The 26,031-nt window shown below is 45.4% G+C and overlaps 2 protein-coding genes across 8 annotated transcripts in view; one reads left to right on the top strand and one right to left on the bottom strand.

The window, feature by feature from the left end:
• FGF12 (fibroblast growth factor 12) overlaps window positions 1-26,031 on the top strand; it is a 236,277-nt gene that overhangs the window by 73,586 nt on the left and 136,660 nt on the right. The window contains exon 1 of one of the 3 annotated variants that reach the window (XM_053986049.1): window positions 24,485-24,572. The exons of the other annotated variants lie outside the window; for them this stretch is intronic. Within the exon in view, the coding sequence (XP_053842024.1) occupies window positions 24,485-24,572 (88 nt within the window). Of the gene's footprint in view, window positions 1-24,484; window positions 24,573-26,031 lie in introns of those variants that run through there. 3 annotated transcript variants of the gene reach the window in all.
• On the bottom strand, window positions 3,241-24,523 carry LOC128811984 (collagen alpha-1(I) chain-like). Of its 5 annotated transcripts, none has more exons than XR_008438560.1 (2): window positions 23,712-24,200; window positions 3,241-6,470 (listed from the first exon to the last, which is right to left on the bottom strand). XR_008438560.1 is itself a non-coding variant. In XM_053986052.1 (2 exons), the coding sequence occupies exon 1, from the start codon at window positions 24,521-24,523 to the stop codon at window positions 23,720-23,722; it is 804 nt and encodes a 267-aa protein (XP_053842027.1). In that variant the 3' UTR covers window positions 7,250-7,296; window positions 23,712-23,719. The 5 variants fall into 5 exon arrangements, 4 of the variants coding, with proteins under 4 accessions (XP_053842027.1, XP_053842028.1, XP_053842026.1 ...); XM_053986052.1 differs by lacking the exon at window positions 3,241-6,470 and adding an exon at window positions 7,250-7,296 and having other exon boundaries at window positions 23,712-24,523; XM_053986053.1 differs by lacking the exon at window positions 3,241-6,470 and adding an exon at window positions 15,346-15,425 and having other exon boundaries at window positions 23,712-24,523.

Below are 26,031 nucleotides of genomic sequence, written 5' to 3'. Positions count from 1 at the left end.
TTCTCCTGGCAAGGCTTCTCAAAAGGTGCTGAAAGGGCAGGGCAGCCTCTGAAGGCATGAAGGGCTTTGCATCATGGCCTTCAACCATTGGCACAACACACCTTCTGATGGTGCTGTGAGAGTTCAGGCCTGGTGCTGAATGGGACGCTCCAGCTGGTGCCAGGGATCAGCTGTTGAGTGCTGGCTGAGCACACTTAGGGCCATCCCACTGAGTTCACCAGCTGTGCCAGTTAAGTGGCGGCTGCACGCTTCGTCAGGAGCCACTGCCTTCTGGAAGCCACAGAAGTGATCATCTCCACTGGGAAGACGATTTCTGAGCTTCTCGTGTGGAGCAGGTGTGAACTGAGTAGAAGTGGGGTCATCTTTATTTAAGTGCCCTCAGCATCAATCAGTTACCAGTATTTCATCTCCCTTCCCTGGTGCCTTTGTAGGCATCCGACATCCATCAAATAAAGCAGTCTCCAGATGGCCCCAGCATATGGCCCATGTCTTGGAATAGCTGAAATCTAAGTGCTTGCCTCCTTGGGAGGCTGCAGCCCCTTGCTGAGTCTCAGCATCCAAGGGAGATGCCTGCTGCTTTAATCAATGTGTGTTCCATTTTTTTTCTGCTTTGTCATAGTCATAATAATAAGCAAGTCTCGCTTCAGCATCCCTGGCTGCAAGAACCTTTCTGTGCTTGAAATACTAAATGTGTGCCAGTCTCTTTCTTTCCTCTTGTCTTTTCCCTCTTCACTTGGACCCTACTGGTCTTCTGAATCCTCCCAGCACTAATTAACCTCCTCTTCCCTCCTGCTACTCTTCCTGCCTTCCTTCTTCTAATCTCTTATTTGTATAAATCACCAAGGGTGAAGGCAGAGCAAATATCAATAAAGCAATTCAAGGCACTCATGATGCTCGTAAGGGCTGCCCAAGGGGAATGGCAATTCGTGACGGCTGGGATTGGTGTGTCCCACTTCACACCAAAGTTTGTCTCAGTCTGTCATCTCTTCATTCCTTTGTCCTCACTCTGTTAAGCATTGTGAAATGGCAAACCAACTCCTGAGCCTCCTGGGATAGGCCTCCAGATTTGTACTTCTTTATATATTCTGTCTGATTTGATGCTGGAGTCCTACTGTGTCTAGGAGTACTACCAGCGTAAGTACTGGGAGTTGGGCAGCACCCAAGGAAAAGTAGTCTTGAGCATATAATGACCATTTTTCTTGTCCCTGTTGAAATCTGTTTGGAAGGAGAGCCTCCAGAGGAAGACACACTTCGGTAACTCCTGCTCCCTCTCAAAGCAACAAGTCTTTAAAAAATAATTCTAAAAAATAAGTTAAATTATTGGAGTTGGATGGAAAAAAGTCCCTGCACAAGAACTTCAGATGGAAATCTTCCACTAATTCAGTAACTATATCAGGAAAAAATAAGGTGTTCCTTTAAAAGTGGCATATGTGACTAAATACATCACATATTACTGCATTTAGGGTATGTAAGTAGTTATGATTTGTACATATTTGCTTTGTGTCCAGAAGTATTTGGTCAAGACTTACCTAAATCAAAACTGCAGTTAAAATTCCCATTTAAAAAAGGGCCAGTCTCTGCCAATACAAGCCCTGAAGAATTGTTTGTGCTGTAGTAGATCTCTGTCAATTCTGCAAGGTTCATAAACTTTATGAAGTTTACCTTGTGAGTGATGTAACTCTGTGTTGCAGATGTCAGAGGCTGAACAACTTCCCTGGGACTCGTGCCCTGGTCCCTAATGGCCTGGACCTGCTGAGCCCTGCACAGGTTTGTTATTGCAGAGCTGAATTCACACACCCTCCAGATGCTGATATTGCCACTCAAATGGTGCAATCTGCTGGGATGAGATCTGGCCTTGTGTACTTGTCTGTGTAATCTGTGGCTCAATTAATTCAGCCTGTGACATCCATTCAGAAGCCCATTGCTTTTTATCTGGCTCGGTAGTAGTTCTCTGCTCTGTGTTTGAAATCAAGGCAGGTGCTCCCTAGACTGCACCTGAGATTTTAAAGGTTTTGAAAGTGGAGAGCAGAATGAGATTCTGCAACGTGAGAAGGAGTTACTGATACCTTGGTTTCTCTTTAATTTTCCATGAAACTTCATGCTTTTGGAGCCCCAAAGTCAAGGAAAACCATCTCACTTATTGCAGTCCAGGCTAGTCATGGCTGCACAGAGACATGGGTTGAAAGTCCTGAGGTTTCATGTCCCACAACTGTTACACCAGACTGTCAGAGGTAGTGTGCAGCCTTCGTCTGGGCTATCTTTTGGGATGAGACCTTGCTTTATTATACCTGTTTGCTGAAGCTTGTCCTCTGTCCTGCAGCTGCCAGCAGGACTCCTGCTAACACCCACTGCTTTGGTTGATTAAGTCAGATATATCCAGTTTATGTTGCCTAAGTCACCAAAGAGCCACCACATAGCAGCAGCTTCCCAGCATGACCCTACAGCTGTCCCCATCTCACCTTCCCCCTTCCCCAGAGGTGCCAATACATGCACAAGTGCTGTAGAGTGAGCAGTTCCCTTGTGTGCAGATGGCAGTGTATTCATGTCTCTTGTAAATTATTTACAAGTCTTGATAATTATGTGCAGGAGGTTTTGTGTCAGTGTTGGTTTACATTAATGAATTCAGTCTTGAAGTTAGAAAAGAGTTCATTATGAGAAAAAGGGCAGGACATCCTTCTCCTTGGCTGTGTGGGACAGAGAGGATTGGTGGGGCAGCAGCTGAAACAGGCCAGGAAAGCGTCTGGAGTGTCTCTATATCCCCAGTCCCATGTTTTTCCTCTGCCTAGATTGCTGCTCGCTTCCCTCTGCTGCTCCCAAAATCCCCATCCCTTCCATCTCCCCCTTCTCTTGTAGCTCCGTCACCTGTCTTTACCCCACATCTCACTGCCTGCAGCAGAGTTGCTTAAATAGATCCTTTGCCATGTGCTGGTGTCCTCAGTGAGCAAAGGGAATTGCAAGAAGCACCATCAGCCTGGAGCCTTCCCTGCACCTCATCACAGCAGTTGCAGCTCTTTGTCACCAAAGGCAGATGCCTTTTATAATTGCTGCTGATAATGGTTGTAAGACACATCCTCTACAAGATGTGAGGGGGCACTTAGCAGAAGGAGAGAAAACTCTTTCAAACCATATGGCTGTATCAGCACTTGTTTGACGCCAAGGTTGGCTCTTGGTTAAATTGGGATTCCACTTTGCATGCCTACGTCTGCTGAAGGAAAAAAAGTTTGAGTTGGAGCCGTGAGATGATTAACTTTTTTCATGTTTATTTCCATGCTTTCTTTCTACATGTAAAGGATACAGCTTTAAAAAACAACTATAGGTGTAATATTTTGGACTGTGGTACTGTACTAAGATGAGTCGGTTCTGTCTCCACTGAGAAGCAGGAAGAAAATCTCTGTGGCTGTCCTGCTTTATCACCTCTCCTAATTGCTTTGAACATACATTTCTGAAGATGCCCTCCCCATTGTCTCACACACCAAATGATTTATACTGTGCTTTGAAGAACACCACTGATGTAAGGGAGTACACCACATCTCTGGAAGGCACTCAGGAAGGTTTCAAGGGTGGTAAGCTCCTTATTTCTGTGGTTATTCTCTGTGAATTTATTGGTATGTTGATGGGTACAAATAAAAGCTTGTGGTTTTTCATTGAGACCTTGTTTGGTCTGTTCAGGAAGATGATGCATTATGAAAGAGCAACCTTTGTTCTTTTAAGTCCACCCTTGAATAAGAAAACACAAGAAAACTGTTGCTTGTACAAACAGATATTAAAAAAAAACCATGTTCTGGAAAACCTCCTGAAGTAAAACTGGGACCTGGGGAAAAGGCATGGTGGGAGGTGTGAGTGGAATTTTGACACAGTTTGTTCATGTAGATGTGGGGTCTGTGACTGTGAATACAGGAGGTGTTTCCTATGGGTGCTCTGGGTCAGTTTTATGCCCATCATGTGGTGTGCCAAACTGGCTTAGTGGCTTGAGTGGTCAGAGGTTAAACTGTAACTCACATTTCAAGTGATGCAGAGCCTTGTGCCTGTGTTTGAGACTGTGTTAAACAGTATGGATGTAGCCAGTGTGTTTTGTCCCCAGATTTTTGATTTAAGTCTTTTTCTATCCCACTTTCTCTTTAAAATGCTCATTCACAAAGCTTCATATCACAGTTTTTACCAGTTCGAAAGTTATAATTAAATCAGCCAGAAAAAGAGACTGAACACTCAGCATATCTGAGATGGGATCAATTTAAGACAAAAAGGTTTAAATGCATTAGAAGAGCTTTGGGTGTCATCTGTCTCAGCCTGTGCCTTCCCCACTGCCTGACATGAATGCACTTGGAGCTGCTGTTGAAAGCACACTCACAGCGTGATGTTATTGTGGAACCTGGAGTCAGTGCACACTAAACTCGACAGATAGAATTGTGAATTGGATCTTTTTTCCTTCTAATATTTTATATCTTCATTAAAAACAAGAATCATACCTAATATCCCCAAATGGCAAATGTGTGAATCAGAAGCTTATAGATGCGACATTTTGAGGATGCTGCATTTCTTATGCAGCATTTAACCTGAAATACCATAAGAAAATCCTGTATTATCTTCTCTCAAAATTTGCAAGCAGGGCGTTGAACAGAAATAGAGTTTTAGTAGAGGCAAGTATCAGTTCTCCAGGTAATCTGATCAATCCCTTCCTGTTATACCACATGCTCTGCAAATGCTTTTTTCTCGCACAGTTTTTCACAGTGGGAAATGTGAACATTTTTCTCTACCCAGCCAAACCACTGTACTTCTTCCAAGCTTGGGGGGGGGGGGAACCCAGACCCAATTGCATATTTTTTGTAGGGAATAACATAATGAAACAAGGACCGTGAGATCCTTAGCACTTCACTGTTCAGCCTGACACAAGGCTTTTAGCAGGAGCACAAGTGAAGTGTATGCTGGCAAAATGGCTTCAGTTGCATGTTGACTGACTGAAGGTAAAAGCAGGCCTGTCCAGAAAGACTTTATGGTGAAGTTCAGTTGCCAAGCACTGATGTTTAGTGCCATTTCAGTCTCCCCAAGAAATGTAGGATGTTCGTGTGGGCAGATGGAGCACTAGTGCAAGCAGGGCTAGTATAGCCTGCACACCAACATGAGTGAAGACTGAGTTTAGGACTGGATATTAAGTTGGTGGTAAGAATTTTACTTGGAGAATCTTTATTAGTACAGTGATGCAAATGTGCAACGACAAAAATAATTGTAAAGGCTCTCTTCTTACTGTGTGTTTTGGGACTTTTTTGGCTGGGTAACTTCCATTATGATGAGATCTTAGAAGTTTTACAGGAGAGGACTCCCAAAGAGCTCACAGTGCCAGTCTGGCCATGTGACTTGTCCACGGCTGCTGGTCCACATGGGCAGAGCTGTGCTCCATTACAGGCCTTAGTTCTGTGTGCCACTGTTTGCAGGACAAGAGGAAGGGTGAATGGGACAGGTATGATGTTGTGTAAGAGTGCTGTGTCTTGTATTGCTGCTGGTTTTTATCTTTACTAAGGCTTGTTCTAAACCCTCTTTGTCTAAAACCCTGCTGTCTGAGTCACCCAGACACGCTCCATGAGAACACGATCTAACCACCGTTAGCAGACTTTTGCTTTTATTATCCTTTGGTCCAGATTTCATATAGCTCTCACTAATTCAGATCTGAATATGAATGCCTTTGTCTTCCCACAGCACTTCTGTGCAACTTCTGTCATGCAAACTTGAGTTTAACTCGTCTCTTTCTGTTGATTTGGTCGTCTTTCCATGCTTACTATTGCTTATTCACTTTCACCCTGCAAGAACGAAAAAGACTAGGAAAAATAGGCTTCTAAGGGTGGATGTTTCTTGAGTGAGAAACCATGGATAGCTTTTGTCTTTATATTTTTTTTTGTTTGTTAGGATGTTGTCAATATCTCTCTTGTCTCATGTCTCAGTGCCCCCAGAAAGCCAGTCTGAGCTTGTTCTGTAAAACTGCCGGTCAGTTGTGCAACAACACATGCTTGATCTTCTACAGAAAGGGAGAGTTTTGCCAAGAAAGGGCATCTGCTGGGCAAGGAGGACTTATTAATATGTGAGCACCTTCTGGCCTCTGTCCCTGCCTTCAGGGCTTGATGCAATGTCCTGAAGAAGTCAGGAGCAGCAAGGCTGGAAAAGGGCTCGGGACCTCCTTGATGGCTTTCTTGTTCCCTGAGCAAAATGTTTGTCAGGCTGCTTTCCATCTCCGTGGTAATTGTATGTTTGTGCAGACATGTCAGTATGGGGAAGGTCGTTACCTTAACTGCGTTCAGTCATTACATAAAAGACTGTCAATGAGGAGCTGTAACTACTCAGGAGTTTTAATTATGCCCTGATATGACGTTATTGTCCTGGCCTTGCACGCTTCTGTGGGTGTATTTCTGAAGGAGGTGGCTTTTGTTGCTCCAAGCAGATTACTCCTTTCAAGAAGTTGTTCTCTCCATCAAGGTGACATTCTGGAATGACAGTGTGACACGTAACTGAGGAGGAGGAGAAATGCTTAAGAAGGAACTGCAACTTCAATGTAATGTTTCCCCATATTGCCAGTCTTTTGCAAAAGGGAATGTTTGTGATTCTCCAGGGTTTCCTATGGCATCATTCCTAATAACCCTCCTTGTAATCATGAAGAGAAGTTGTATCCTTTTAACAGCTGTACCTTCAAACAGACTGAGAAAGGGCCTGTTTTAGCTCCCTGTCTTGTTTCAGACTGCAGGTCAAGGAGAGCTTGGTTGAATGGTTTGTAATAACAGATTAATTTATATTAAATATCCAGACATATTGGACAGACGGGGAATCTCAAACTGAGATACCCATGCTCTGACTACCCTATCAAGGATGCTTAATGCTTCCAGAATATGTTGTCCCTTTGAGCTCTCCTGACCCCAGCTACAAGAGAATGAAAACACCTTTATATATTGGGTTCTTCCTTTAAGAAGGTCTGTAAATAGATCTTGCCCAGACTGTGCTCTTGTGCCGAGCGTCTGCTGCTTCACATTTGTAATTCATGAAGAGGCTGTAATGGAGGAGTGAGCTGCTGGGCTGGATTTAAATGATGCCACAGATTTTTCACAGCACTATGAGAGGGTGATGCTTCTGGCATGTTTAGCTTTGGTGTCTGTTTTGAGGAGGTGTCTGCTGTTGGTGGGGCAGGACTGATAATCAAGTGCTCTACAGAGGCAGAACCTTTTCCCCAGAACTGGAAGTCTGCAAGAACCTTTCCTCTACCTCCCATTGCTTCCTGACAATGTGGTAAAGGGCTGGTCCTCAGGTCTGGCACAGCACCTGGGTAGAACAAGTGGGATAGTCCAATTAGGAGTAAAATTTGTGGAAAATTTATTTAGTGGCTTTCACCTGTTAGAGGGACTGAAAGCAGCTGCACTGAACAGATACAACTTAATCAGTGAGAAGTGTCAGCTGCACTACAGTGTTAACCTACTGGGGAAGACATACCTGCAATAAATAAATAGGATTCATCAGGGAAGGTTAGTTTGTTGCATCTTTTAGCAATGGGCAGATATGAAAGACTTTGTCATTCAGGGGCTGGAGGATTTCTTTGCACTTAGGTCTAAGTGAACGGAAATTTTCAACTCTGCAAGTGTAGCTGGATGAATAAATTGTAGTGAATAATATATCTCAAGGCTTTCACTGCATTTGGGATTGACAGAAAACACATCACAACTTTAATTATTGGGAATGATTTGCTGAAATATTCAGGAGCTATTTTTGGTTCCTGCAGACTGTGCGTGAAAAAGCCAGACTCTTGTCCCCCCCACCCCCTCCCCTGTGCTACTGTCTGCTCTCCTTTCCCCATATAAGCTTCCCAGAGCAGGGCAACAAGACTCCCTGCATCCTGGGTTGAGACTTAACACACAGGAACCTTAAAATAATAATAATGATAATAATAACAATAATAATAAGTTATTGGAAGTCTTCCTACTTTTACACTCAGCAGAGGGCATGAGAGGGATCAGGATGAAGTTGTTTATTGGCTTCTTGAGGTGCTTGTGGAGCTGAGGGCTTTGTGTGTGACCGGGGTGGGAATTTGCAAAGTGCAGAATGGAGACTTTTGGAGAGACAAGGAAAGTATTACAAAAATATTATGTCTCTTCCTCTCCTTTACTTTTAACAGCTTTGAAACAATCAAAACCTTGGGACTGGCCATCAACAATTCAGAGTGTCATCTGAACATTGTACTAGCAAGGATGTTGGGGTAATCCAGACTCCTCATGTGGGGAGCTACTGGTGTAACCAGTTTCCTGAAACTGCTGGAAACAGCTATTTGCCCTCCTGACCCTCTTCCCTGCCTCTTGCCTCCCCAAGGGTGGTACCCCACTGCTGAACCATAAGCTCTGTCCATAGAACATGGCTTGCTGCCCACTACTGCAGGGGAGAGTTGGCTGGGGAGGGATGCAGACACTATGAAGAAAATAAGGGAGAAACAAGCTTCTTTCAGGGAGAAGGGTAGGAATAATTGAAATATAAATCATCCTTCTCATCTGCAAAGAAAGCAAGGCAGCAATTGAAAATGGAATGGATAGGCATGAATAAAATTGCTATTTTCCTGAATAACCGAAATAGCAACCAGAAAGTGAGGAGGGAGAAGCAGGTACAGATCAGGCTGCTTTGCCTGGGCTTCTGTCAGCTGCTCTCTAAAATGCTCTGCTACCCTCTGGTGGCTTCCTGAAGATCTGTGCAATCTAGTTTCTGTTCCTTGTACAGTCCCCTGCCAACTTTTTGAGCTGCGTTGAGGAACACAGATCTGCTGATGGAAGTTTATATTTTCCCTGATTCCAAAGTAGCAATACAATAATAATGAAACAGCAGTTTTGTGGTTTTGGTGTTTTTTTTGTTGGATTTCTAGTTTGGGTTGTGTTGGGTTTTTTCCCTGTTGTTTTGTATGCACTCTCTCTTGGTCTACAGTTATAATCACAAAGGTAGCTTGGTTGGGATGTTCAAATGAAAGAATAATAGCTTTATAGTGTGGTTATTTGTGCAGTGGGGCTGTTCAGATTTTGGGAGTGACATGGGTTTTGTAGTCCTGCAGAATGCAAACCCTTGTCCTCTGTTACCTGCAGAGGACATGAGTACCAGTGGAATCAGTAACAGCCAACATCCCATGATCTCCAGGAGTTCAGAACAGGTCCTGCTCAGCCTGGTGCAGGGGCAACGTTCAAACCTCCATCATCCTTCACTGTGCCTTCATCAGTCAGTAGCTTCTTGTTTTTTCTCTTTTCCATTTTCCCTGTTCTTTAATTGATTTTTCCATTGCGGCTTCATAACAGAGAAGCTGTAGGTAGGGATTTAAAGGGCAGTGGCTTGACAGATTTTACAAGAAACTCCTCCCAGGTATTAATTCCTGGGTTATGAGGTCAGAGGGGCTCTTGTGATCTTTCAGTCTGACCTCCTGTGGAGTGCAAGTCACAGGACTGCCCTCAATTGACTCCTGCTTGAAGTACAGTGCTGAATAAAGAAAACATCTCCTCTTGCTTTAAAACTTTTCCAATGCTTTATCACCTTCAACAATAAATACTTCTGAACTTTGCTTTTTTAGTTTCAGCTTCGGGAAGCCATGTGTTACCGGAACTCTGTCCTGTGTAGAACTTACAGTCTTGATAGAGTTGCCAACCAGGTGGAGCTCAGAGAGGTACATTGGTTGTAAGAAGTGAAAAGTTGTTAATGTTATTGATTGGGTAGGTGTGGGGTGGGATGTGAAATCACATACCCATCACCCAGAATGAAAAAAAGCAATACAAAGCATGATGGGGAGTGTGTGTGCTTTTCCCCAGTGTTTGTCTGCACTGGGTAGTTCTAGTGTTTACATACTTAAAACAAACACTTAAGGATGATTTATGCAGGTTTTCAAATGAGATCTTATTGCAAAAGTCTTGCAGAGGTTGACTTTTATGAGAAATTTCTTGAATTACAAAAACATTTGTTGTTTTGAGTGCTTTTTTTTGTAAATCAGCTGTGCTGAGGTCCTTTGGGACATAGGCTGCTGCATTCAGCACAACAACGGCTGTTAGCTTCTTACGCTGTTCCAATTTATGATACGTTTTATAAGCAGCTCCATCTATCTCACAACTTGGCAGAGGTTTGGAGTGGAGAGCAGCCAGTGCCTTTTGTACTGGATTAGCCTGAGAGAGAGTATGACCACAAGCCTGGCGGGCAGTAAGCCCAGCTATAAGGCCATCTTAAAGGAAAACAGCTTTTTGTGGTTCAGGCAGAGGAATGGGATGCAGTAGATTTGGGTTACTTCAACCACAGAATGTGCTGTGACCACAGATGACCAAATTTCTTCTGTGGCTTGACCTCCATCAAGCAAAGCTTGCTGTCTTTAAAGCCAGTGGAAACCCCACAGGAGATGGTGGGAAGTCAGTCAGTGTGGAGGTGTGGGACAGGATTTTAGGTTTCAGAGTCTTGCTTCTTCTTGGCAGGGCACTGAGTCCAGCACATGGCACCAATAGTCCTCAGAGCAAAGCCTTTTGTAATACAGCTTCTTCCATGGCCTTGTGGGCTGCTTGTGTGAGGCTCTGGGAGCTGCTTAGTCCTGTCCTGCTGCAATATCCCTGCCTGTGAAGTGAAGTGGGGACAGAAATGCCAACCTCAGCGTCTCTGCCAAGGCGGACTGTAAGGATTTGTTAATGTACACAGCTGTTGTGGGAACAGCTCTGCTGCTGATGTTCAGCATACCCAATCTATCTCCTGGCATTGATGCTTTCTAAACCAAAGAAGTGTTTTGAGCTGATGCCAGTAGTCATGGGTATGTCTTAGAAGATGTTTTGCAGCCAGATGCAAACTTGTCTGGGCTGTGTTTTGGGCTGGCTGGACTCAGTCTGCTTCAAGACTGCAGGCTGTGTAATTACACAGCTGGGGTGTCTGAGCTGATAAATCCAGCCTCCCCGCAGATCTTAGTAGCCAAGTGCGGTGCTTTGCTGACATGGTTACAAAGCTTTGGGACTGGAGACAGTTTACATCCCTCCCTCTTAGGGAAACTTGTCACTTGACAATAAAAAGAGTGTGGACACTTCTGAAAAGAAAGCATGTGCCCCAGCCTTTGAAGGCCCTGTACCCTCTTTCCAGGAAGACTAAGGGGATGGTATAGAGTATGAAACTGAGAAGGCTTCAACTGAAGTGTTTTACACTATAAAATCACTTTTCTTTTCAATGTCCATCTTGATCTTGTCAGACCACAGCTAGTTCTGGAGAAAGACAAGATGCAGACTGACAGGCTCTAAATCAGGCAGTAAGGGAGGTCACAAGGTATGTGAGCACCTCTGCAGAGGGGACACCAGACTGCTGCATGCCCCCTGATACAACCTGTCTGTGTAGTGACAGGAGATGATTTGCCCACAGGAAATCATGAGTATTTCAGGAAATCAGTATTTCTGGCAGTTCAGCAAGAAAGTACTTTGCAAGCTGAGGATGAGGGCATATCTGTGATCACTGGGACTTCCTGAAAGCTGTTTCTTCCCCAGCTGTCTGTATAAGAGGGCATCAATAATGGAGGTGTGAAAAAGTAGAGAAAGAAGCAATTAATCACCCACCGCTCCAAAAGGATAGGGAAAGAGACAAAGGGAGAAGAGCCCTCCAAGTCCTTAGGAAACAGTCTTTCCCATCAGTTTTAGAAACAAAACTGGCAATGGTTAGGAAAGAACAATCCCATCTATAAAATTCACTGGTGGGGTTTGGCTTCTTAGTACTGAGGAGAAAAATGCACTTTGGAAGCTACATTCCTCCCTGTTTTCCAGGGCACTGCACCCTCTGGCTGCAGGTGTATCAAACAACTTTCCCAAAAAGGCACTTTGGGGATGTAGCCTACATCTCTGGAAGGAATTGAATGGGGAGTATGTCTCTGCTAATGAAAGCTGCAGCCAGAAATAAGAGTTCTGGAGGTTGAAAACTAGGTTAAAAGCAGCCAGCAACGGAAAGCAGCTGAAGATGGAGTGGGTTAAAGAGCTCTTGAGCATTAGATGGTGGATGGTTTAGCTTCACTCCCAACTCCTGGGTAATGCAGTCCTGGCAGATTGACAGGGCTTCTGGGGTGAGTTGTCACAAGATGCTTCAGCTTGTTGGTTTTTTTTCCCTTAGATTTTTATTTTTAGTTTAATTCTCCCACTTAACGCACACTACAGTGACCCCTACTGCTGCCAGCAGCCAAGGACCCATCTCAGTACAACCATGAAACTATGGGAAAGTATTGCCTGTAGTTTTAAAAACAGATAGTATCATTTATAACCCTTAAGTATGCAGAAACTCTGCTGCTAAACTCTACACCACCAAAGAGGAAAGCTTCTGTAAACCCTTAGATGATGCTTAGATTGTAGATACAGTGTTAGTGTAAAGAATAAGAATCAGCAAAGCCTTCAGAATAAACCTATTCTCCCTTTTCCAAAAAAGACTGGGGGAGGCATGCTGACCAGTCGGGCCTCCCACGTGGCAAAACTGCTGTACTGCAGCACATGCAGAAACAGCATCTTTGTGTTCCTGCTTGGTCCCAGCCACCAGGAATCTCCTATTTTTCAAGAGCAGCTGTGGTAGGAAAATCCTGACAGCAATAAGAATATGAAAGGGTGTTCAAGGCTACTGCTCTTAGGAAAGTGGATGGCAGCTGCTCTATCTCCTGTAATGCCTTGTGATGTGTTAAGAGAAGAGCCTCATACTGGTCTGCACAGCATTTCATGTCTGTGTTAACTACCCTGACCCTGGGCTGAACCATCACCTTTGTATTTGAGCTCTCTTTTCAGCAGGATTTTTCTGTAAAATCTTAGCAGGGACATTAGATCTTAACGTGACTTACAAATGACAGTGAGGAAATATGAAATTTGTAACATGGAGTAAAAGGAAGTTTGAAAAGTTGGAATATTATATGTAAATAGCAGGGTCTCTGTGAAGTGCAGTGCAAACACAGCTGCTGTGTGGCATGATGGCCAAGTGCCCATTACCATCAATCCTAGTTGGTGTAAACACCCATAAGAAAAATGATAATTGGCCTCAGCAGGCATCTTTCATGAAACCTTCCTTGGTGAGACTGCCACTGTAGAAGAAAAATTATGGAGTACCAGAGACGTGGCCCAACAGTTTCTACATAGTGAGTACCTAACTGGTAAAGCAAGTTGTGGAAGAGCAGAACAATACTTTAAAATTACATTATCCAAGCACTTCGGCCCACCTCTCTGACAGACCAGCACAGGCTTTCCCCTATGAGTTGTTCCCCAGGAATTGCTTTGTTCCAGTTTCAGCTGCTCAGACTATGCCATAGGCTGGAGCAGATGTCAGCTCCGAGGCTGTACCTGATTGTTGATTTACTTTGTGTTAATGTAGCCCATTTCCAGATGCCTGCCCCAATAGTGTACAAGTAAAGCTGTTGTCTGTTCTATCTCATTAAAAGCACTGCAAGTTTTACCTGGAGACTGGAGCTGCCAGGTGTTCTGTACTCATTGAGAACTGACCCCACTTCTGGGCTGGATAAATGGGCAAAGAGACAGCTCAGGTGCCCTGCCTGAGCCCAGGGGAGCTCTGCCAATGAGCAGGGTGGTGAGCATGGAGGTGAACAAGCACCAGGAGGGATCCCTGCGTCTCCCCGTGAGTGATGCCTGCTCCTCTGCATGGACAGTCTGACCCATGGCCATGCTGTGTCCAGTGCACATCCATGGGCACTGGCAGCAAAGCTCTTCTCCCCAGCTGCCAGATTTAGTGATGCCTCAGGCCTGGGGAAACGCAGCTGAGTTACGGCAGCTGTGTGGAGACCCAGGAGTGCACTTAGGCACTCTTTCAGAAGTTATCTTTGACCATCTGTCCTCTGAGAACATCATCCTGAGACAGATCTTTCTGCTTGCCTTCGTGTAGCTGGCTGTTGACATTAACCACCTTGGACATTTGTGGCCTTGCCTGACAGCTCTCGCTGTACTCAGGGTGGTGACTGAGGGAGCAGGCTGAGGAGCAAGGCTTTTCTGTGTCCTGTCTTGCTCTCACTTGCTATCACTGCTGTTCTGGGAGTGTAGTGTATAAAAATGGGGAGCATTCTTGGTATCAGACTCTCCTCCTTCCTGCAACACTGCACACTATGCCATACAGCTCTGCAGAGCTGAGCCAGAGTGCTTTTGTGCACTGCTGAGTGGTGCTGGATTCCTTATGGCTTCATTATGGCTTGACACTGAGCACTGGGGAATGAAAAATAGATGATGTGGCCGTGACACTTGCTGTAACTCAGCAGGGAAAAAGAAAAGACACCGCCTTGGGAACCTGCCTTCCCATTCCTCACAGCTTCCAGCGTCGTGTGCTGCCTCACACAGTGCCTGGTGCTGACCTCAGGAGCTCTGAGGCTCTGCTGTCATGAAAAGCAAATAGCTAAACTTGTGTTTTACAACAAGCTGCTCTTGTGAGGCTTAAGCAAGGACAAGTTAAGGCTGTGACAGAGGGAAGCAGCAGGAGGTCCCACAGAGTTTGGTCTGTTTTTCCTCAGAAAGCAGCCACTGCTTCCCTTTCCCTTGTGCAGAACCTCCAATCCTGACCCAAGGACCTTCTGGAGAGAGGCAGTGATTGCTCTATAGCAGGAAAATGTTGAGCTGTCATTCCCTGGTTCTGAGTCATCCTGCTAAATCTGTGCACAGCAGCTGGCTGAGAAGGGGAGTGGGAGATGGAAAATCCCTTTTGGGATCAGGATAACAGTCAAGGAAACAAAGTGGTGGAGAAAAAATAAGTCAAGCCTCTGAGTGTAGGGATTTGAATGTGGGGCTGGTGTTCAAGATATCTAGATAGAGCAAGTGGAATCCTCACTGCTGGGATATAACATCTAAGGAGGGTTTATGTGAACCTGAATGCTGCATAGTTGAGGTTGCCTCTGTGTTGGGGCTTTAAGCAAGTGCCAGCTGAAAGGAAATAATTTTGTCAGTGGTCTGAGGATGTGGATGCATGACACATGAGAACTGGCTCAGAACAGCTGTGCTTTAATTTGACATTTTCCCCCATTGTAACTACTGTTTCACTGCTGAGTTGCAGGATGCAGCTTTTTGGGAATGGAAAGTGATGGCTGTGGTTCCACTCACTTGTGAGCCCCCTGTACCTGGTAGGATTGTTTGTGCAGGGACAGAAATGGTGTGTGGGGCTAAGGCAGCACTGGGGACTTGGGGTGACTCAAGCCTGCAGTTGTGTTTTTTGATTCTGCAGAGGCTTTCTCATTTGAGGGAAATTGCCCAAATTTATTGCTGCCATTGGGTGACATTTGTTTAGATAATGTCTGTGACTGCCCCAATGTAAACAGGCAGAGGGCTAATGCAGGTCTGGCTGGAGGTCAAGCATGTCCTGTAGCAGAGCCAGTGCAGTGACTCTGCCAACAGCCTGGCACACAGCACACTGTGGTGACTTTTCTCAAGTAGCTGGAAAAGGCATCTTGGCCATATGCCATTCACAAGCTAAGGTAAGAATTAGAAAAGGTGTGTTTTAGTGACTCATAAATAGCTTAGCACACGCTGACAGAGCAGCAGCTCAGCTTTATAATTTCAGCTTTGCATCCCTAAAGTGCCTGTAAGAAAACAAAACAAAACAAAACAAAAAAAAAAAAAAAAAAAAAAAAAAAAAAACCAAAAAAAAAAAAACAAACCAAAAAAACCAACCAAACAAACAAAAAAAAACCTAGTGCCTGAAATGTATGGGCTAAATTCAGACCTCCTGGAGCAGTATCGGTTATAGCAGGTCAGAATCCAGCCCCGTCTCTCTAACATTATTGGAAAATCCTCTGCACCCACCCCTGTCTCCTCTAACCCTCCCTCAAGTCTATTCTGTGGTGGCAGTTACAGCTTTAGCTTGTGCTGAGCCAGGTCCATCACATGTGCCATGTGTGTGGTGTGGTCCAGGTTTTAAACTCTGCCTGCGGGAAGTAGACAGTCATTGCAGTGCTTGACCTTCAAGGCCTCTGGTAATGCCTGATAAAGAAATGCCTGGCTGATTTATCTGCTCACACACAGAAGCATTTCCTCCTGTACATTCCTCCTTTTGAAATTCCACCCATTGGTCATTCATCTTTCGTGATTTCCTCTTTCTTGCTGTTCTCCATAGCAATAATCACATAATAGCGCTCATCTTTGACTTGAACACTTCTTATTCCTTCCCGATTTGCCAGATTATGTATGTTTTGGAATGGGATTTGCTAGAATCTTTGTTCCATCTTCAGTGAAATCTCTTCAGCTGCTGAAAAAAAGTAGGATCTTTATGTTCTTATAGGGGAGCAGAGTTCTCCAGGGGTTGATAATCACTCTGTGGGCTGGCACTGCTGTGTTTTCAGCAAAGCAGGTTAAGGCCATTACTGAGTATGTCACATGTCAGCAATGATTCCTGTCCCTGGGAGCCAGCCATGTTACCTGTCACTGGTGTGCTTATTGCAAACTGGTGTTGCTAACTTTTAGACTATTTGGAGCCTTTCTTAAATCCCTGAGCCATTATGTAAGGATGGTAACTTGGCATATTTAGATTTCCTGGTTCTAATGGCTGCAGAGCAAAGCTAACAATAGAAAGCTTTAAAGATGCTGGACCATGAGTCAAATGCAAAAAGGAACCCAAAATGTGTTACACAGGTTTGGGTTTTCTCTTACAGCAGAGAGTGGAGAAAGTGATTCTTTCTGCCTTGTAGCTGGCAGGGTCTGAGCCGGGTCACATCAACTGCCTTCACCATTTGTCCTAAAATGATGAACAGCAAAAAATCTTCTCTATCCCATGAAGCTGGTGTGTGGTGTGTGGATACCCATGTGCAGGGGGCTGCAGAGCAGTGGGGGACTCGTGGCCTAATGGGGAATGAGATAAGTTCATCTCTGCTCACACCACTGTCGGCCAAACACTCCTGGTATTCCTCAGCTGTCTGCGATTGAGAATCTTACAGAAATGTTTTATTTTCATGAGGTCAAAGCCTTTCATTGCAATTTTATTTTCATGATACTGCTAAAATACTTCAGCAAAGTTGAGATACTTTAGAAAAATGTCATTTTATGGAAAAAAATGTTTATTTTTTTTACAACTGTCCCAAAGTAATAGTGTGCTCTCAGTAAGAGACAGTTTGTTATTTTTTTCTTTTTTGTTAGCTCTCTTGCATTCTGATGAGGAATAAGTGACATAAGTCTCAGAAAAGGAAATTTTCCAGACAAAAAGTCTTAAGTTCACCTAGAAAAAAATGTACCCAGTAGGAAGTCCTGTCCTAACAACCCAGGATTTCAAGGGTGGCTCTTATAAAGGTCTTGTAAATCCCATCCTCAAATCTCTTGAAACATTAATTTTCCTTTACCTACATAGACCCTTTATAACTGCACTGTAATATTATTATTTAATACCTAGCTTTTGTAATTTTCTTCCTTTCAGAGCCAGCAGGGACAAGTCTGTGTGTAGGTCTGATAAAGAACCTTAGCTGTGCTCCACTGCAGGCACTGGGAATTGCATGTTCCAGAATAGTGGTCTTTCCAGAGAAATCTGTTTCAGATGTGTCTCTGTGCACTCTTCAGCCATGGTGGCCACTTAATGAGTGAGGGTCTGAACCGGGTTGTCCTGATAGTGGCTTTTCTGTCATTGGAGCAGCTGTGAATTGGAGCAGAAAGCATTTCTTGTACCATCATTCCCAAGGCAGGCAGGCAAGTACTTGCTTGTCTTGATGAGGCTGTGCCACATGCGTTGTATTAGCATGCCAGAATAAATACACTTCAGGTCTAGACAACAGTAAAAGGCTCTGTAAGTGTCACTGGAAGTAGGCAGATGGGGAGGCTTGTGCTTCCACAGATGCTGCTCCCAACCTCAGATGCCCTCTGGAACATTAGGAGTGAGTTTGCTGGAGGGGAAGGGGAGATGGCTTATTGCATGGTTGGTCTATTGTACTTTTACCCTCAGAAAATCCCCTTTATTAAACCTGACAACTTTTCCCTGTGAGGTGGATGGATTGGTTGCACTCCTAGATGAGGAAAGCAGCCTGCCAGTTGCTCATGTTTCACGCAAGGAACTGGGGGGGAAGCCAAGAGCACATCCTGAATTTGGAAGCTGCACCTATTCCAGCTCTGGCTTTGCCTTGGTGGCTGCCTGCTGAAAGCAGAGGAGAAAAGGGGCTGTCGGTGGGCAGAGCTCAGGAGCTCTGCTGGCCAGCAGGCTGGCTTGCTGCCCACCTCCAAACCCTGGCTGAACTGTGATCTGCTGCCCTCAAAACGTGGGTCATGCCTCAGGCAAAGCCATCATTACCTACTGTGGATTAATAGCCTCAATTACTGGAGCCTTGTGGGTCAGATCTTCCCCGTGCTGGCTGCATTACAGCCCTTTAATCTGCTTTCCTCTCTCATAACCTCTGAGCCTGGAGGGATCGGCAGGCGGGGGAGATCTTCTGCCTTCCAGCATGTTTTCCCCTGGAAGGGCTGCAGATGTGGAGCAGCAGTCACAGCTGGCAGGGGACTTGAACCCAACAAAGAGGTGCACCTAGAAGGTGCTTCTGCAGCTCTCGCGTTCAAAGGACAAATGTGGCAACATCTGGAGGTTTGCCATGAACTACAACTGCAAAAAATCACAGCAGCCATCCTGTGGGGGACTGGCAGTCAGGTTTGGTCATCTAGGTAAGGGGCTGCATGCCTCCTGGGGGAGGAACATCCTCCCAAATTCCTCAGTGTTCCTTGAGCAACTGGGTAAAGATGAGGCACAAGTCTGGATTTCTAAGATGCTTCCTCACTGGGTGTATCCCTTAAAAAAAAAAGGGCAGGTCTCTTCAGTGGGGAAATTGCCAGTGAAGAGGGACTGAGGTGTGCAGTCCTGGACATGCTCTTAAATGATCTTGAAGAGTGAAGAAGGGACAAAATCTTTGGAGTAGGAGAAACAGAAATGGACATAAAAGAACTGTAGAAGGAGCATCTAATATGGAGCATCTGCTCAACCAACAAGAGTATAAACTGGGGAGGAGTGCAGGGTAATGCACCCATTGATGGAACCCAAATACATGGGGGGTGTGTATATAAATATATATATTTATGGTAAGGGTAAGGGGTGCTACTGGCGTCCATTTCCTCACTGGAAAAAGACCACAGAGGAAGTTAATCTCTCTAGAAGTGCTAGCTCAGCAGATGCAAGCAGAAATTATTGGAAAAGGTACAGAAAGCAAATAGGAGCTATCATCCTGCTGTGCTAGAAATCCCTGGAGCACTTGCACCTTGAGTACTGTGTGCAGCTCCAGTTATCCTGTCTCAGAAAAGATGTGATAGAACTAGAAAGGCACAGGAAATAGTGACAAGGTCAGTGGAGCGTGAAGAGTAGCTGCTGCCCGGGAATGATGGAACAGATTAGGCATTTTCAGGTGCCTTCAGAAATGAAACAATTAAGAAAGGAAATACGACAGAGCTGTATAAAACCATGACTGTTATCGAGAACATAAAATTACTATTTCACAATATAATTTTATAATGCACACCTTATAAGTTAAGGTGAGCATTAAATGATTAAATGGAGCTATTGAGAAGGAGTTTTAAACTAATAAAAGCTTTTTCCTGCCACACGATTAACCTGTAGAACTCCTTGCCAAAAGATGGTTAGGAGGTCTACTGGTTTCCAAAAATGGGTATAAAAAGTAGTTGGGGAGAAATCCATCAAGAGTTTTTAAACACATTGTGTTTACACATCCTGTAGATGAGGGCATCTGCTGGGCAGTGGAAGTGGGTGGGAGGAACAGTGTCTGGCTGCCTCTTTTTCCAGAGTATCTGTTCTGTGCTGCTTATACTACTGCCAAAATGTTTGGAGATGCCCTAGAAGTTCAGGTTCTGAGGAAGTGTCACTGTACTGAAAAACATTCAGAATAACCACTTCTCCCTAATTCAGACTGGAGACATTTCATACACAAAGCCTTGTTTACATGTAATATTAGATTTCTTCTTAATGTCAGGAAATTCAGCTCCTGAGTGCTCATTACTATAAGCTTTTTATGTGTCTGAGGATAAAGCTATTAAATGATCAAGGCTATGGGACGTATTTTCTTTTGCTCCAGAAACTGCTTTGGTGAGCTCAGAAGGGACTGAGATTTTACCAAGTCAGTCTCTCCAGAGTTGGTGGTTTCTGTTCACTCTTCTTCAGAAAAGCAACTAAGAAATTAATCTTTCTTGCCTGATATACAAACTCAAGCTCTGTCTTTTTTTTTTGTCTCATCTTCTATTTGCTCTCAGAAGATGTGTGGTATACTTTATTCATGGTAGAGTTTTCAGAAGAATTTTTGCCTTAGTGCAGTTTTATACTATCAGGATGAGGCTAATCCTCTCATTAAATCACCAGAATGAGGACTGACAGATGATTCACTACTTGTCCACAAATTTATTGTGTGACCTTCAGCAAACCTCTCAACTTTGTGTTGCAGTTCCCACTGTATCTGGTGTGATTGTGCTGTGCTTTGGTGGAGCTGGGTGCAGTAGGAGCTGTATGTGGCTGGTATGTCCCTTGCCAGCTTCATCAAGAAGGGGAAAAGAGTTAGCAGAAATACCCAGAGAGCATGATGGTTTGCACTAAAAAGGGCTTGGCCCGTTTTGGTGGATTTTGCTCTTGCAAGGAGAGGTGTTGTGGAGTGGTTCTCTGCCACCACTGAAGAATATGCAGTCACTGGTCACATATTGACCCTTGGAGTGAGCTTAGAGAAATGAGCACCAAGTGCAAGGAGTTTTGTAAACTTACAAGAGGGAGGGACAAGGTGCAAGCTCTGTGTCAGCACCAGCTTGGACAAAGCTCTTAAGGTTAATGGGCCCTTTCTCATCATATCCGCCTGGGTTTGGCCAGAAAATACAACAAGGGCAGAGACTTGCAACAAAACCCAAACCAACCAACCAGAAATAACACACCTGCACAAGCTCGTTGTCTGTGTACCCATCACGATGTTCAAAGAACTACCAGTCAGAAGGGGTGAAAACAGAACAGCATAGACCCAGCACTCTGAAAGATTATTACTGCCTTTCTATGAACACAAGGAAATTAGCTTTCCTGGCTAGTCTCTTCATGGAGCTTTTGTAGATTTTCTTTCTTTTTTAGCTTTTGTAACTGGTGAACTCATACACATTATGCTATTTTAATACCTAGCAAAGAGCCTTGTCGGCTAAATCACCTTATTTTTCTCTGATCAGAGTGCAGTACATTCCTCTTTTTAGCAGAAGGTATTAATTTAAATTCCATAATCCTAAACATATTCTCGTTTCTGTTCAGTGCTTCAGAAGGCCAATGGCATTTTAATTTAATAAGGGAGAAACACACATGACACTGTGTTCCCTGTAGATGTCTTCTGACCTCAATGAGGCTTTCACAGCTTTCTTTGTGTTCCAGCAAATGAAATCCCTGCTTTTATTCAGGCATACTGTCATTTCTAATACCTGTGTTCTACCAGTGGCTAAAAATTTAACTATCTCTAGCATTTTCACAGTAACTTTTGACATGTTATTTGCGTTATTATTTAGTAGTGTGAGCTCATCAATGGAGCCATAATGAGATTTATGCACTGTGTCCCATTGAAGTATTGTTTGGGTACATGCTGTCTCTCTGCACTGAAATAAATTTTATTTTGGTTTACCTTGTTTTCAGATTAAAATGAGTTAACACATCTAGCAATGTCTTGATTTATGTCAGCTCCATTTATCTTTTCAAATTCTTTAACCTTTGTTTATTGGGCTAAGATTTATCTAATTTGGTACATGATATTACTGAGTATTTTGTGGCATGTAAACACTTGAGTCATATGCATCACAGTTCTTCCTTTACTGTTTTTATTCTTCCATTTTACTGTCTAAACTTACTTAAACCTACTCAGTTTGAGAGAGCACGTGCTTGTTGCAGTCCTTACGACCCTTCTTTGGAAATGTCAGGTAATATTCATTCTTCTCACTGGTTTGAGTCTGCCCTCTTTTCCTCTGATGTGACTCAGGAACTGACCCCTTAGAGTGTGCCCCACAAAGGCTGGACTATCAGACTTGCTGCAAGGTGATGGAAACTCCCCAGAGAAATGGGGTTATTTTATTAGTGGTTTTTATGGGTTATTTTGAGTAGATTTTCCAGGAACTGTGTTTAGTTTAATGAACAGAGGTCTCAAAATTCAGCTACCTGTTGCATTTTCACTTTTTATTCTAACAAACATCTGTATCATGTCCAAGACACTTGCCCTTGCATGTTCATGGGATAAATCTGCCCATTCCCATGCTAGCTTGATATGTATAACATCTAAGTGCAACTCTTCCCTCTTACCTAGAGCTGCACTTCGGTCCTGAGCCCCTCATTTACAGCTCCATGTTGGCTGCTAAGCAAGGGAGGGCACCTTGACTTTGGATCTCACTGTACTGTCCTTCATCAGCCAGATCCAGAATTGTTCTCATCTCAAACATGCTGCTGAAGCATTTGCAGAAAGAGGACTATTATTTTTTTAATCTATTACTGAAGTACTGGAGAACCACCAGATCTGTTTTAAGGCTTCACTGTGCACACTACTTCTGGCCTTGTTCCAGCAGGGCTGCAGGCTTGCTCTCTGGTGATCAGGTGTAGCAGAGGACTGAAGGACAACTCTGGGAGAAGGGGAGAGGTAACAACTGTAGTCTTCATTTGGTATGTGCCCTGACATGGCACTGTAGCCTTTCATCATGGCTGTGGAGCAGGGATTGCTGAGAAGTGCGATGGAGCAATGATCCTGGGTAACTGGGGACAATGGAGCAGGGCACTCTCATTAAGTTTTTTGCTATGACTTGGTGCATGTGCAAGATCCTGTCTAAAATAGCTTATAAGTTAAGACAGAGTGATGATTTTTCAGCCTAAGTCACAGCAGACAACAAAATCTGAGTTTAGCATGAAACCCAGGGATGTTAGTAATATCTTCCATCTTTCTAACAGTCCTGAACTGTACACTACTGGTTTGCTTCTAGCCAAGTGCTGTTTTTCAGCATATGAAGTAGAGTTGACTGGAAAATAAGAGTTACCATTTCATGAAATGTTTAGCATTTTAACTGCTTTCTTTTCTCCTTTTCTATTCAAGAGTACAACTGAAACTGTGGAGTATTTATTGAGAGCATGAAAGACTCTAGATGCTCTCAAAAATATTAGTTTTGCCACACATGCTTGATAGATTCTCACACCTAAACAGCATTTCTTTTGTTATGCCTGGTTTATGTACCTCAGTATTCTGATCTAGATGTTAACATCTAAGTGTCTATCCCCACTCTTTCATCCCACTGAACTGCTGGCCAGAAGCTTGTTACATCCTTAGAGTGCAGTCTCTGGAAAAATATCCATTTCATGAGCTGGTCAGAGACACCTGGACACTTCTTCCAGGTATTAAGGGAAACAAAAGCAGAGAAAGCTTTGAAAGGTGGTGTGTGAGTAGGTAACCCTGCCTGAGCACAAGGTAATTCAGTTAAAAACTCACCCTTGTGCTGGGTTCCTATTTGTCCCGGAGGGAGCTGCTTTTTAGTGCACTATTAGAGTTTACTCAGGTGAAAGAATTCTTTTGAACAGCTCTTGTATACGATAGTACTGTTTTGTCAAAGGTATTTTTCTGTGCTCTTGTGCTTTCTAGCCTTGTGTTGTGCGTTTTGTGTAATTTCATGAACGGTTCTGGTTAGTTTCCCTTACCATCCTTGCATGTGAAGTATGTGCCCTACCTTCTCTGTGCAGTGCCAACACTGAGACTTGAGTCCTCAGCGCTGTAACAGCGACAGTTTAAAAATGGGTAAAAAAGAAGGTACCTTGAGTTTCAATGGAGCGCCCTTTGCAGGAAGCTGGTGCCTGGGGTAGGTGGAAAGACGGAGGCTCCCTCGTTTACAGCGTGCTCATAAAGGAGCACCCCGGTCTGGACATCCGCACCCACCGGTGATTTAAGACCAGAGGTGTCTCCTCTTCCCGGCCACGTTGCCGGTCCGCGGTTCCAGCCCCGGGAGCCCCGGCAGGGCCGCGCTCGGTGCCCCCGCACGCGGTGCCTTCTGTCGCTGGGGCACCAGCGGGCGCCAACCCTGCCAGGCCCCGCACGGCGGCCCCGGCGCTGGTGGGGCGGGCGGCGGGACTGTCTCCTCCCTCCATCCCTTCCTCCCTCCCCGCCGGGGCTCGCAGAACTCGAGCGCGGCGGGACCGGGCCCCCGGTGGCGGGGGGAAAGCGGCAGAGCCCCCGCCGGAGGAGCGGAGCGGCCGAGCCCCGGCGGCGGGGGGGTCCCGGCGGCGCTGCCCGGCCCGGCGGGGGCTGTGCCGGCAGGGGGCAGGGCTGGGAGCCGGCCGCGCGTGTTTCTAGGGCTTGACGTCCTTCCAGCCAGCCCGCCCCGCTTCGCGGCACGGCCGGCCCTCCGCCGGCGGACAAGTCCCGAGAAGTGGCGGCGGGGTCCCCCTCCGTCCCCCGGGCGCGGCGGGGCCGCGGCGATGGGCCGGGAAGTTTGGCGGCGTGGGGGCCCGGCGCCCCGCCGCTGAAAGCCGGCCGCTCCGGGGCCGGTCCCTTTTCCGAGGAGCGGGAGGGCGCCACAAAGTGAAATCCATGAGGATTCTCGGGCTTCTCCTGGAGAAAGGCTCGCATATGCTGCAGTGTCTCTGTGGAAGGCGCCTGAGATCCAGCCACAGCCCAGGTGGGGAGCGCGCGTCCTTGTCCCCGCCGCCCTCGCTCCCCGCCCGGGCGCCGCTCGGCCCGGGCTGGCCCCGTTTCCTCGCCGTCCTCCCCGGCGCCTCCGTCTCGCCGGCGCCGCGCACAGGTGGCCGGGATGGGCCGGGCGCTGTCCGCGGTGCTGACCCCGCGCATCCCCGGGACCGAGTCCCCGTAATTCGGCATCCCCACACCCGGGTCCCCTCACGTTGGATTCCCAACCCGGCCCCCCTCTGCCCGAGGCCTGGCCCCCACCCCACCCTGTGCATAACCCTGCCTGGCGCCCCCACCCACACTGAACCCCTACGTGTGTCCTTTGTCCTCACAGAGATTCCTACCTCACACATGACCCTCATTGTTGTTCCCCATCCTACCTGCAGCCCAGTCAGGACCTTTTTCTCCGTATGGGACCCCTGTATTTCTCATCCCACCCGGAACTCCCAGCTGTGCCTTCTGTTACTACCTGGCCAATGTGGAGATAACCTTCCCCAGAGTGCCGGTGGCCACATACAACTCTAGGGTTGGCCTCTCTGTAACAGCTCTCTATACTTTGTGCTTCTGGTAGTAGTAATGTCGCAGTGGTTTTCTGGTGGAGGGTGCTGAATGAGTTTTTGAATGGCAATTTACTTAGAAGCAAAGAGAAATCCCTGCCTGCTCCTGATGGGAGGCCTGAGGCGACTCCCAGCTTCTCTCTCAGCTCCCACCCTGTTGGGGAGAGAGCATTTCACTAGGATGGGAAAGAAGTGCAGTGGGGTGAATTTCTGAAAAATATTAATGATCCTAAACACTTCCCCTGAGCACTTCTTGAAGAGGGGAACAAGTGCCTTGGTTTGGTGTGGTACTACCCCTGAGTTTTAGGATGATCTTATTGAAGCTTTTAAAGGGGTGTTTCTACAATTTCTTCTGTGCTACATGTTTCTTCTATGAGTATGACTTTCCCTCTCTAGAACACTGGGTAAATGCCTATGGAATGAAATCCTGTGTTATTGTTGTTACTATTAACATCTGTAGAAGCTACTAATTTGATGCTTATGAGGATGACTTTTAGAGTGTTCTTTCCTAATGCTTGTGTCGGGGTTTTTTTGTGAGATCTTGGTCCTAGAAGAGAAAAATGCCCATGCTTCCAGTGCAAATGGTGTTCTCTTGAAGAGAAAGGCTGTTCTTAGGGGAGCACTGTTGCTTAGGTAGCCTGGATTCCCTTATGGCCTTGCTAAGGAAAAGCTGTTAATGTTTATAGCCACCCATTTATGCCTCAATAGCCTCCTCCCTCCCATGACACTCTTGTCTGCAATTTGCTGTCTGTGACAAGCTCATGGCAATAGGGGAATCTTTGGGAGAGAATGCTGGACTCCCTTCAAAGCATGTTCTGCCCTGCTATGAAGGACAATATGATAAATAAATAGAATAAATAGTTGTTGCACATGGAAGCCGCACAGACACTAGTC

The sequence above is a fragment of the Vidua macroura genome, chromosome 10 (assembly GCF_024509145.1).
Source record: "Vidua macroura isolate BioBank_ID:100142 chromosome 10, ASM2450914v1, whole genome shotgun sequence".
Lineage (NCBI taxonomy): Eukaryota > Metazoa > Chordata > Aves > Passeriformes > Viduidae > Vidua > Vidua macroura.
Note: the sequence above shows the minus strand (reverse complement) of the source record. Positions and strands in the feature narration are given on the sequence as shown.

What these genes read in the sequence shown, in the direction of transcription:
- LOC128811984 (XM_053986052.1), bottom strand. Translation starts at nt 24,523, where the DNA reads ATGCGAGCCTTTCTCCAGGAGAAGCCCGAGAATCCTCATGGATTTCAC.